Genomic DNA, 13403 nt, shown 5'->3' with positions numbered 1-13403 from the left:
GTAGACAATGATCCTCTAGGCACCACCCTAAGACCTGGTTCCAAGGGGTAGTAAATTTTACATTGCTTATCATAATCATGCATTGTGTCTACTTAATATTCACCAGTAAGAAGTAGGAGCATCTTTTTAAATGACTTTGTGATCGTTTTGGCCACATCCTCAGGTCCTAGGGAGACGGGGTCAATCCACAATTCACTATTTTTCTTCTCGTTCACCGATAGATGTTCTATACTGAAATCGTTTAAAATTAGTCCAAAGGAGACGCTAAAAATGTTCAAAAGTTTACGACCGACACAAGAGGACGGCCTTTGGTTCAGTTCCCTACATTTGCCCTAACCCCCACCCCGCCGTTTTGATGACGTACTGTTCCCGTTATTTTTACTCACTGGCTGGTTGCCTCAACCTTGTGAATGGTAGTTGAATGAAAGAACTGAAGCCGTATACAGCTAGATGATCAACATTTGCTCCCTCTCCCCTCACCTTAGGATTTGGAGGTTTTGGCAGAAATATGTCTGTCAAATTTCAGATATCAATATCTGGTGTCAACTTCCCTGGGTCCCTCATCTCTTCAGCTTTGATTGTATATTGTTTAACGTCCCTCTCGAGAATATTTCACTCATTTGGAAACGTCACCATTGCCGGTGAATGGCTGCAAAATTAAGGCCTATGCTCGGCGCTTACGGCCTTTGAGCAGGGAGGGATCTTTATCGTGCCACACCCGCTGTGACACGGGGCCTCGGTTTTTGCGGTCTTATCTGAGGACCGCCCCATTTAGTTGCCTCTTACGACAAGCAAGGGGTACTGAGGACCTCTTCTAACCCGGATTGTCAAAGAAGTCAAAATGTTGCTTCTTCCCTGCACATACACGACCGTAATTTAAGCATCGTTTGAAACCAGGGTGACCGAGTTCTCTCCAACTCCCTCACGTAACACGCGAAGAGGGGACCCGTGAACTCCCTTACATAATACGCAAAATTCCCTAACATAACACGTGAAGAAGGGATCTGAAACTCCCTCACATAACACGCGATGAGGGGATTCATAACTCCCTCAAATAACACGCGAAGAGGGGATCCGCAACTCCCTCATATAACACGCGGACAGGGATCCATGTACTCCCTCGCATAACACGCGACATTCCCTCACATAGCACACGAAGAGGGGATCCGAAAATCCCTCACATAACATGCGAAGAAGGGATCAAAAACTCCCTCACATAACAGACGATTAGGGATCCATCTCCTTCGCACAACACACGAAAGTCCCTCACATAACACACGAAGAGGGGATCCGAAGACCCTCGCATTACACGCGAAGAGGGGATCCGAAACTCCCTCACATAACACCCGAAGAGGGGATCCGAAACTCCCTCACATAACACGCGAAGAGGGGATCTGAAACTCCCTCACATAACACGCGAAGAGTGCTTTGCGACTATGTTTTGGGTGTACACAATCATCCACCAGAAATAAGTAAAACTCTTCACCAATTATCTTGAATCGATCCTAATCATTCTCTAGTTACAAGGTGGGTTACATTCACAGAAACGTTTTAAAAAATTCATAAAATTGACGATCAGTTTTATTTACATGCCATTCCTTGGAGAATTCAACCAGGTACTACAGTGTAAGATAAGAAAACATGGTAGACGACGAGGCTGCCTAAAGCCTCTGGACGTTTCAATCATTACGTGGTATCATTTAGTGTTTAATCTGCAACACAATGTCAACATTTTACTCATCGAAAATTACAAGTAACTAAACACTAGGCAGTATATTTATTTTAAAATAAGACTTAATAGTGTAATGTAGAATTAATTCAGAATTTGAAATATGAATTACAAAGAGAGATAACCCCACATTTGGGAAATCATAAATCGTTAGCATTAATTTTGTTTTCAAAAGAAGGGTATACATAGTCTAGAAGTCAGGTGCCCGTCAATCAATCAAACAATACACCATTCTGCTCATTCCATCAACAACAATGATAACTCAGATGAGGTGTTTTTCTCAACCAAAAAGTAACTATACAGAAAAATACTCCATTAAATTCAGAATACAGTGAAATTCTTATGTACATTGTACAAAATACTACATCCTTGTGCAAGTATAAAAATACATTTCCTGTAAAATCACGTATTTCCATTGGGTCAATTTCTCGAGGTTAAAGACACAAAAGCCCATGGACCACATTGCTCACCTGAAAATCCTCATTACGGGTCAAATTGTGATCCGTATCTATCAATATGACCTACTGAGTCCTAGTGCTTCAATCTTAAGAAGCTAATTAGTTTTTCTTTTATATACTTTATATCCTGTGGCCCCATCGAAAGTTCTGGGGAATCAATACTGCATGAGGATCCTTGTAAATCTGAATACAAAAAAGAGACACAAGAATTGTTTTCATGTACTATTCTGCTTAATCTTCATAGTTTGAAATTCAGTGAAGACCAAAACCAACCCTAAGAGGGGGTAGCACTCTTACAAATGGTCTACAGACGCCAGACACACAGAAAGGACAGACAACTCACATTGAACAATTGCTCTTGTATAGCAAAAAACTAGATGTTTCTATGGGATATACAGAAAATCAAAGATAATCAATCAACCATTATTAATGCAGGTTAGTGATATTGATAGTTTGTGTTTAGCTATTGTCTTGTAATTTATAATTGACAATAAAAAAACATCAGAGACAGATATGTCCTTATCAACATTAATCTATAAATGAAATAAAGGAGTATGTTCATCTGTTAATCATAATCATTTACAACATTCCTTTAAAGTGCCATTACATGTACACAAGATTTCAAATACACCTAAAAGCTCCAAAAACAATGTAAAGCACATGATGAACGAGTTTCAGATAGAAACCTAACCAATTTTATATTTAAATATGCTTACCTCATTAATAAATGCAGTCTGACTTCAACTGATTTATTAATTATATTAAAACTGTCTCAGCCAAACCAATACTGAAAAAATAATTTCAAGCTAAAGACCAGTTTAATTGCAAGAGGCCCATGAGCCACATCACTCACCTGAGTCACCTTGGCCCATATCTAAAGATTTTCCCTACATATTTGCATAAAAAACTTTGATGCTATTGTGGCCCCAACCTGCCGCCAGAGGTCATGATTTTTGCAAACTTGAATCTGCACTATGTCAGGAAGCTTTCATGTAAATGTAAACTTCTTTGGCCCAATGGTTCTCGAGAAGATTTTTAAAGATTTTCTCTATATATTTTGATCCCCTATAATGGGCCCAAATCCTACCCCTGGGGGCCATGATTTTAACAAACTTGAATCTGCACAATGTCAGGAAGACTCCAAGTAAATGTAAACTTTTCTGGCCCAATGATTCTTGAAAAGAAGATTTCCCGTATATTTGTATGTAAAACTTCGATCCCCTATTGTGGCCCCATCCTACCCCCGGGGGTCATGATTTTAACAAATTTGATTCTGCTCCAAGTCAGAAATCTTTCATGTAAATTTGTACTTTCCTGGCCCAATGGTTCTTGATAAGATTTTTACTTTAAAAAATTTGTATGTAGAACTTTGATCCCCTATTATAGACCCCATCATACCCCCAGGGGTCATGATTATAACAATCTGCACTATGTCAGAAAGCTTTCAAGTAAATGTTAGCTCTTATGGCTCAGCGGTTCTTGAGAAGATATTCAAATAACCCCACCCTATTTTTACATTTTTGTGATTATCTCCCCTTTGAAGGTGGCATGGCCCTTCCTTTGTTAGACCGTTCCATAAGTTGTACACCTGACAGTGCAGTATGTTTTGAATAAGCATAATAGAAGAACAAATGTCAGCTTATGTGGTAGCTAGAAATCTGAAGGATTATTTCTTGCTGGTGTGTAGCATATAAAGTTTGTAGGGTAAACCCCTTTTTTAATTATCAGCATTTGTTGAGACTTTGACTCAGGTGAGCTAGAAAGATTACATTCTTACAACAACAAAAAACTTCCTTAAAGGGACTGGTTCACGATTTTTGAACAAAATATTTTTATTTTTTATGTAAAACATTAAGAATATAACTCATTTAATGTTGACGGCCAACATTTTGACCTTCTGAATGCAAAAATAAAAGCAATATTTTAGCCTTAAATCTGTGTTATGTAAACAAAGACTCGAGTCTTTTCATGTATTCAAACACACCAGTGAAATGTTAATTTTGTAATATAAAGCATCTTAATTTTGCATAGTCACAAATTTGAACTTTTAGATGACACATTTTACCTGAAGAATGCTTGAAATGTGAAAGATATAATAAACTTAGATCGATAACCATTTCTTTTGAAAATTTTGTAAACAAAAACATACCGCAATCTTTGTTTACAAAACAAAAAATGAATTCTCTAAAATGAGCTTCTGTGATAATGTATAACCATAATTTTCGTGTGAAATCTTTTGAACACATTAGACAGTAGATTTTGATCATCAAAAGTGAAAAACAAAATTTTGGGGAAAATCGTGAATCAGTCCCTTTAAGTCATCTACAATATGCTCAGTATTGAATAAACACTGAAGTTATTAATGTCACTAACTGCTCTCCCTCCTCCATGTGTGGGGTTTTTCTTGGGGGGGGGGGGGGGATGATTGGTTGTGTTTTGCAGGATGTTCAGATGAGAACGCAAAAATCAAGGTGTGGCATGATAAAGATCATTCCCTGCTCAAAGGCCGAAAGTACTGAGCATAGGTCTAAATTTTGCAGCCCTTCACTGGCAATGGTGACGTCTACATATGAGTGAAAAAATCTTGAGAGGGATGTTAAACAATATATAACCAAACAAATAACCAAGCAGGAAGGAATATAACTTTCATGTGTACCATACTTATATACATCCTAATTCAAACATGTGAAACTGATGCAAACTAATGTTTAAAAATCTTCGTGTGAAAATTAACAATAATATTCACATTATTTGGACAGTCCAGCTAATGATATTTCACCAAGATGCTGTTTGGAAAAACAATCTTTATTAGCACACGTTACGATGTATAGACAAACAAACACCATCAACAAATCTGGGTCCCGTTTTAAAAATGAACATTTGACTTAGAGTAAATTGTTGAAATGGTTCTAAAACCTTCATAATAAACTGTATTTATGTGATTTATCAAAGCAGCATTTCAATTCTATTTAGAACAAGATGTGTTTGTGAAACAAAAATACAAACACAAATGCCCCCAATTCCAAAGATGGCCAAGGTCACAAGGACAAATATCTTGGTACCAGTAGCAAGATCTTGTCACAAGAAATGCTCTTGTACAATATGAAAGCTCTAATGTAAATTTACCATTTAGAAGTATTGACCAATGTCAATTTTTTTAAAAGTAGGTCAAACACCAAGGTCACAGGGCCAAACATTTTGGTACCCACGGAAAGGTCTTGTCACAAGAAATACTCATGTGAAATATCAAAGCTCTAGCACTTACTGTTCAAAAGTTATTAGCAAGGTTAAAGTTTCAGACAGAATGACAGACAGGACAAAAACAATATGCCCCCCCCCCCCCCCTCCTCATCTCGGGGGCATAAAAAGTGAAGATAACGATAAGATATGACAACTTTGTATAAAAGTTATGAACACAGCAAAATTATCTCAATTATACATATTCATCACATGCTACATTTGTATTTCATAAAATGAGACCATGAATTAAAAACATTCTCAAAACTAGTTTTTACTACCTATAAACTTTACAACATGTACATGTATATCTGTAAGTTTTTCTACAGCACACAAATTCACATCTGCTTGAAGTATATTTGTACAATCTTAAACAGAAGAAAAAAACGTCAACAAAAGTCAAAACAAGGTACAAGTAAATAACACTGTCAAAAATAAAAACTAATACAAAAATCATTTAAGGAAAATCTCTTGAAAACTCTTCACATAATTCTGTGTCTAGAGCACCTGACACTGAAGGTAAGACAGATATATGACAAAAATATCCTAAATCGTGAATATGTAAATCAATGTTTTAAATGTTTCGCGCAACACTCAATCTAATTAAAATTGGAAGTTAGATCCGTTCAAACATTCAATCTAATTAGAAGTTTGATCCGCTCGTACACTAGTTACATTGACATCTACTGACCTCACATTCATTGTAATCATCCTCTCAAAATTCATTTGCGAGGGGATATAGACTGAGTGGATCAAAGGATCAGGCCTCAAGACCATAAACAGAGAATAGACTGAAGTAAAATTTCTGATTATTTATATTAACTTAAATTTTTACAAAAAACTGCTGGTTTATTACAAATAACAAACACATACAATACAATTAAAAATTCATTTGTTTATACGAAAACTATTTCAAAAGTTAGTTCGACTCGAAATTTACACTGAATTCTATTCTCAGTTTTATGGTCTTGAGACCCAATCTCAATTAGATTGGATGCCACTGGAAAAAAAAATCATCATTCTACAATTCTAACAAATTAAGTACTCAGTAAGTACTATGAAGACATGTATTTTAACAAGAACACATTAAACCTATTTCCAAGGTAAAAGAGACAACATAAAAATGTGATATGTTATACTTTTGTTCCTATACTCCTCAAATATCCTTATATAATACACCCAAGACCTGAGACAAGTTTTAGAGACTTTTTCTCACTTTACACACTGGAATACAACCTCAGTGAGCTCCTTTCTAGTGAGATTTTCTCTAGTGAGGTTCCCTGTAGTGAGGTTTTCTCTAGTGAGGTCCTCTGTAACAATGTCCTCTCTAGTGAGGTTCTCTCTAAGTCCCTAATACCCTTGCTGGGCCTCCACCTCCTCCCTGTGAGCTTTACTCTTCATGTGCATGGTGTATGGCTGTGGTCCGTTAAAGTCCTTACTACAGATATCACATCGGTAACTTGTCACTGATTCTACCTCTTTAGGAGTATCTCTGGCGTACGCAGATTTATAGGGTTTATATTCAACTGCAAGGACATTAACATAAAAACAAATGTTAATATCTAGATTGATAGTGCTCCAAAAACTTGCTATGAACATTCTTTAAACATTAATAATTGCATAGCAACATTATTTTACTGTATGGGTGGAATTTTTAGAGAGACAAAGATTTTGCGATTTTCCAATAAAAATCATTATATATATTTAGCGAGAGCTAATTTAAGCGACTTTATAATTCTAGGAAAGGTAACGATTACCTCCGCTATGGAATAAATTGTTAACGATATTCAATTTTAATGACCTCATCACTCTCGCTAATAGTGCCATAATCAAATCCTCACTAAATATTCTGCTTATTTGTTAATCTGTGAATTTAAGAAACAAAGGGCCTAAGGACCACATTGCTCACCTGAGCAATTCACATTTCCCCATGCATTTGAACAAATTTGAATCTTCTTTACCAAAGGGTCCTTTTTGGCAAGTTTGGGCAAAATTGCCCCTCTGGTTCTTGAAAGGGAGTTAAAAATGTGTTTACAAATTTCAAATGTGTTTACACATTGATGCCAGACAAACTTCGATCAAATAATGTCACCTGAGCTTTTAACTCTCAGTTAAGTTATCATATGCAGAGATAGATACCTTTTTCTTGCGGAATCTCAGGTGGGGATTTCAGCCACGGTAACCTGTCATTTCCACCCACGGACTGAATAGAAAACAAAATATATATGCAAAATAATCTGTGTCATCAGACTCCAATGATGTACAAATAGTTGAATGAAGGCTTGATATTCAATCAGTAATAAAAAATAAACTTGAAATAAAACAATAGTACCTAAAGATGTTCTACTGCTACCACGACTAATACTTTCCAGGAGGAAATCCAACACTGGGTCTATTTGCAATCGGAAAACTACATACCATATGAGTGGATTTTTTTAGCGAAACACAAATTTAGTAATTTCCCCGTAAGAATGGGTAATATACATTTAACGAGAGCTAATTTTAGCGACTTTATATAAATCCAAGAAAGATAATTATTACCTATGATACAGAATAAATTTTTAGCAATATTCAATGCATGACATGATGTACCCATTTACTGATGATATAAATGTAAGTGATATTTGAGAAAGGGTAAGAAAATGTGATAGTGGGCGAGGCTTGCTAAGCCCCTTCATGTTTTTAACCTCTACCAAAATATCACTTGTGTTTTAAGACAGAACAATGTCTTTTTTTCCTGTAACACTAGTTAGGTATACATATGATATTACCTACCAAAAATTACTCATTTTATTTCAGAAAAAAAATATAGAAGCGTAGCGTTGTGTTTTTTGACATCATAAGGTCAACTTTAAAAAACATAAGCACATTACAGTTCAATAGAATGGATGTGGCAACCTTGGGACAGGAACATATACACTGGTAGGCACAAATAACAAGATGTGTTTATGAAACACTGATGCCCTCTTATGACAGCAAAGTAATTCTGGTACCCAAAGAAAGGTCTTTTCATAAGGAATACACATGTGAAATAGTAGGTCAAAATCGTCATGAGTTCAAAAATTTTGCTACCTGGAGAAAGATCTTGTCAAAAGGAATACACATGTGAAAAATGAAAGCCCTATCACCAACCATTCAAAAGTTATGGTCAAGGTCAGTTTTTGCGAACAGACAGATGAACTGACCAAAAACCACATGGCCCCAAATCACTGATTACGGGGCCATAAAAACATAATATGTCTCTGAACTTGTTTAAACTTGAACAAGCTTCAGAATACAACATACTTACCATTAGATATGAGGAAGGGACATAACCCTGGGTGTTCCTGATCTGTACTTTACACCACATTTTGTTCTGTGGATAGTACTTGATAAATGCGACATTGTCTTTTTGTCTGACTGACAATTCTGGCTCATCGAGAGGAGTGTCTGGATTAGCATTGTACGTGAACTTGACGAGCAAGCTCTCACCTTCCTTAAAGTTATCTCCAGTGTCTGAATCGCAATCAGCCCATGCTGTAATTCAAATATTCTATATAAGTAACTATAATTTATCTCCAGTGTCTGAATCGCAATCAGCCCATGCTGTAATTCAAATACTCTATATAAGTAAACTATATATTACGCCAAAATATAATATACATGTGTTTCCGTTTTCCTGACCCTACCTACTGTACATTTTTCCTGCTTTTCTTTCTGCATTTGAGTTTTTTTTATATTTACATTTTGACTACTATTGATCTTCAAAATGTTTGAAGTTCAAAAGTAATAGTAATTGTATTCAAAGCATATCAAATTTCAAAAAACATGTTTCAATAACATGAAATGTTTTACCTATCTACCCCACCTAATCTTATGGGGAGTGAAATAGGAAACACAAACATGTATTTAATTTTGGCCTAAACTGATTTTTTCTGGGATTCCAAATTACTTAGACACCCTCATTACAAGCCCAGTAAATTCTGGAGACAGTGATAAGTATATGAAAGACAGACAGATATTTGACTAGACTTGATCATTCCCAATTGAGACTTTGCCTTAGGTGAGCTTTAAGAATATTTGGAATATATAAGTTCATCAACATCTTCCCATGTTCCTGATTTTGTCAAATTATCTACATGTAATTTCAATTAAATAGTGATCAGAATGTAGCATGTGCTGCAATGAATAATTTGTCATTACCATCAATTTTTTTTGCAGTTAACAATTCTTTTCACGATATATCTTATATACATTATACACATATATATACAGTGAAACCCGTCTGATCTGACATGCACCGAGGTACATGAATTTTTTGTCAGATTATACACAGTGTGTCAGAATACCCAGTGTAAAAAACAATGAAAATATGAAGTAAAGAATGAAAACAAGGGTTGCAATGCCCAATGAAACAGATTACACAGGTGTCAGATCAGGCAGTTTTCACTGTATAAACGTGTGTACTCACAAGAAGTGTATTTGATTTCCGGGGAAGTGATCGTATCAATATCACAGTGAATGCTGCTTGTCTCTATCTGGAAAGCTTTAGGCCTCCTTAATGGAGTTCTACAATCTTGAAGAGCCAGCACTCCCCTTCCACGACCCTTGGTGGTCTGCATCTGAAATTAAATTCTAAAAATCACAAAATTACATTCAAACAATTCTGTGGAGGAAAACTATTAAAAGTTAAGTACATACAGTCAAACCTCATTATCTTGAACTCAATGGAACCAAGAAAAAACTCTGACATATCTGAGGATTCGAGGGTAAAATACTTAAAGACCCAACTTTAAGTTAACGCCCCCAAATTTTACCTGTGTGGTGATCAATGATAAGCCCCTGGTCAATCAAACTTTTAACAATAGAGGTTAGGTTGATTGATGTTTGCAGAGGCTGTGGTCTACAGCTACCTGAGAAAGATGTTTTGATAACAATCATGGCTAATGATGACCAGCAGTCTTTAGATCTCAAGGAAAGTTGAGTTTTGATAGCATTGACTCCCACCTAGAATATTTTAATGGCTAATGTCCCCTACACAATGCAATTTATCATGGTATTTTCTCTCTCCATTATATACATGTATTATAGATTAAACAATCAGAAATCAAACAATAATAGTAAAAAAAAAAGTTATTGAAATATTTTCTATTAATGATTTATTATGACTTTATATTTATAAAAAAGGAACAATTCTTTATTGGCGCAGCACATCAACATGTAATGGTTATATTGCCCATGCGTAAAACTGTTACAGTTGTAAAAAAAAAATGCTTCTGTTTGGGATACCACGTGGATTATGAATTACACAATCAGAAATCAAATAACAGTAAAATAGCATAAATAAGTTATTGAGATATTTCTATTCATAATTTATCACGGCTTTATATTGAGAGAGAGAGAGAGAGAGAGAGAGAGAGAGAGAGAGAGAGAGGGTTTTATATTTATAAAGAGAGAGAGAAATGTGTAAAACTAGCAATAATATAGATGAAATGATATGGCATGACATTAGTGTTCCATACGTATGACAATAATTACTAATTTAGTCAATGATTGAGAGTAAGGGAGAGAGAAGGGGGGGGGGGGGGAGGACTAGCTATGTGTCAGCTTTTGTTTGGGATGCCATCGTTACACAAACACTACGTTCACAGAAACCCTAAAGAAAGAGGGAAGGGGGGGGGGGGGTAGACTTTGTGTCAGCTTCTGTTTGGGATACCACCATTACACAAACACTACAGCCACAGAAACCCTACAGACAGCCCATATTGAGGTGTATCTTGATCATTCTTCATTTGGTTGTACACAGATCTACTTGGATTTATTCATTCTCTCGAAACATGGATATTTTTTTACCAGGGACCTATATACTAACTCCCTGATTTTACCTACTACACCCACGACACCGCGAACTCCCAGGACACCAGGAAGTGCCCGGAAACGCCGGGTAATATTATATTTAGGAAATTATTTATATACAATATATAACAGTTTAATTAGAAGTTTTAAAAAGGACAGGTTTAGAAATGGGCTAAACCTGTTATCTGTAATACATAAATATGACCAAGTTTGAAGGTTTACGGGAAATCGAAATGCGGTATGCATGTAGGTAGAAATTTTAATTATTTTTTGGCACAAATCAAGACACTAAGCATAATTTGTGATAACCTGAGAAGTTTCCTGTGTATATCATAAAAAAATATACACAACAACTGATCTCTTGGCCAGGTAAATAACATAGACCATGGATAAGCTCCTCCCACATTCACTGATCCGTGGAGAAACCGTATGGTGGTTTTTTTGGGGTCTTTAAATGTGGGATTTATATTTACGAATCAGATTCGTCTGATATTTACAGATCGAAGCATGCCAAATGTGTGTATAAAATTTCATAAGTATATTTTCCAAAGTGATGCTTTAGAAAATTAATACTCCCATTGGGCTGACTAAAACAAATGTATGTCAGTCTGCCAGATTTTTAACCAGTCACAGACTGACGGGCATATGTTAATTTCGAGCCCTGATATCCAGTTGTTACTTGTATGCTCTGGAATCAATCGAATCATGAATTTACCCCCTACCTTTGAGAGAATTGATGTAAATTTACAAAAACTTGACATTTTAAGGATGGAAGAAATTGTGGTACAGAGTTGGTGAGAGCTTTTGTTGTTTGTAATTTGTTTCAAGTGATCTAAAATGTGAATTATTGGCCATATCTAATGTTTTTCAGACTGATCAAGATAATCATGTCTTGAAACACAGAGATAACAAAATATTATTTTTTAAGTGTCATACATTTTGTGATCCTGCCCGACCAATATTGATAATGTACATTGGAATATATAACAGCATCTGTCAAACCCAACAGATGGCAATGAATGGCAGATACTAAAACAAATCCTATTCAAATCTTAAAACGCGTCATAAGATTTCCTATATCTATCATTTATACCTCTCTAGAAGAATCTTATAGGCCCAGCACCAGCGTCATCAACCACTCTCACTTCCAAAAAATTTCGATTTTCGGCGGGAAATGTGTCTTTCACAGCACTCGAAGGAATATCACCAACTATTGTTGAAGAGCTACAAAGGAAGATAGGCCTAATCCAAAAATATCGATCGCAGCAAAAAGAATATTTGACTCATGCTCGTTTCTTTTGTGCTAGTTACCTGCAACTGAATAATAAGTCTACTTTGTTCTCCTTAACTTCTTCAGCTCCTGCCTACTTTCGAATTTCGTCTGTGAGAAAATCTATTGTGCATTGCAAAGGATGTTCCGATGGCACTGTTGACATCCTTTCGGATACTCTCAGTAATTATTATTTTAACGGAGACCCTCTGCGATGGACTGACTCACTGTCAGAGCTGAGAGTGCTATGCAGCTATGGACATGACAAATGATGGTAAATCTTGCAAACCAAAAAGCTTGGTTATGATTTTTAAGATGAATAGTTAAAATACGCCTTTCGAGAAGAACACTGACTTGTCTCGTAAAATTATGGTAGATTGTTCAACTTCAGTCCTCTGTCCACCATGAATCGTACAAGTGATAATCTGTCGAGATAGTGGTCAGTTTGTATATTGAGTTAGGTAACCGTTAGATCTACGGTCTGTACCTGTATATACGCCGTATTGGGGATATCTGTGCATTTACACTGATATATAATTACAAGTCCATGTACGTGTACACCATGGATACAATATGATGCATAAAAAGGATGCATCAATTGGTCAGCTGTTCAATTCCGTTACACTTATATATAGTGACCACAGGATTTTATCCAGCTTTTAGATTTAAAAAAATGCAGGCATGAGCTCGGGGGGGGGGGGGGGGGGGGGGGGGACTCTCAGATCAGATTATGTACAATGTCTCAGAACTAAGCAGATCCAGCACAATCACGACACTACATTCTATTTAGAATTCATAACAATGCTATGTCCTTTTAAGAATTTTCATGACAGAATTTTTTTTGTGTTGTTAATTGTCCACTACCATGTGTGCA

At 36.0% G+C, this 13403-nt stretch overlaps 2 protein-coding genes across 5 annotated transcripts in view; one reads left to right on the top strand and one right to left on the bottom strand.

The window, feature by feature from the left end:
* Positions 1-1760: 1760 nt before the first annotated feature.
* On the bottom strand, positions 1761-12685 carry LOC130050157 (uncharacterized). 4 transcript variants are annotated; one of them, XR_008798565.1, is made up of 7 exons: positions 12571-12666; positions 12353-12483; positions 9875-10025; positions 8714-8940; positions 7564-7627; positions 2904-6950; positions 1761-2370 (listed from the first exon to the last, which is right to left on the bottom strand). XR_008798565.1 is itself a non-coding variant. In XM_056149274.1 (7 exons), the coding sequence occupies exons 4-7, from the start codon at positions 10023-10025 to the stop codon at positions 6775-6777; spliced, it is 618 nt and encodes a 205-aa protein (XP_056005249.1). In that variant the 5' UTR covers positions 10221-10316; positions 12353-12483; positions 12571-12685; the 3' UTR covers positions 1761-6774. The 4 variants fall into 4 exon arrangements, 3 of the variants coding, with proteins under 3 accessions (XP_056005249.1, XP_056005250.1, XP_056005248.1); XM_056149274.1 differs by adding an exon at positions 10221-10316 and having other exon boundaries at positions 1761-6950; positions 12571-12685; XM_056149275.1 differs by having other exon boundaries at positions 1761-6950; positions 9875-10038; positions 12571-12685.
* LOC130050156 (cysteine protease ATG4B-like) overlaps positions 12442-13403 on the top strand; it is a 19556-nt gene continuing 18594 nt past the window's right edge. The window contains exon 1 of the mRNA XM_056149271.1: positions 12442-12803. Coding sequence (XP_056005246.1) covers positions 12785-12803 — 19 coding nt within the window. The 5' untranslated portion in view covers positions 12442-12784. The remainder of the gene's footprint in view (positions 12804-13403) is intronic.

Source organism: Ostrea edulis, chromosome 9, assembly GCF_947568905.1.
Source record: "Ostrea edulis chromosome 9, xbOstEdul1.1, whole genome shotgun sequence".
Taxonomy (NCBI): domain Eukaryota; kingdom Metazoa; phylum Mollusca; class Bivalvia; order Ostreida; family Ostreidae; genus Ostrea; species Ostrea edulis.
Note: the sequence above shows the minus strand (reverse complement) of the source record. Positions and strands in the feature narration are given on the sequence as shown.

What these genes read in the sequence shown, in the direction of transcription:
- LOC130050157 (XM_056149274.1), bottom strand. Translation starts at nt 10,025, where the DNA reads ATGCAGACCACCAAGGGTCGTGGAAGGGGAGTGCTGGCTCTTCAAGAT. An exon ending in GGAAATCAAATACACTTCTT is followed by an intron (nt 8,941 to 9,874) that starts GTGAGTACACAC and finishes TTTGAATTACAG; the next exon opens with CATGGGCTGATTGCGATTCA. An exon ending in TGAGATTCCGCAAGAAAAAG is followed by an intron (nt 6,951 to 7,563) that starts GTATCTATCTCT and finishes ATGTCCTTGCAG; the next exon opens with TTGAATATAAACCCTATAAA.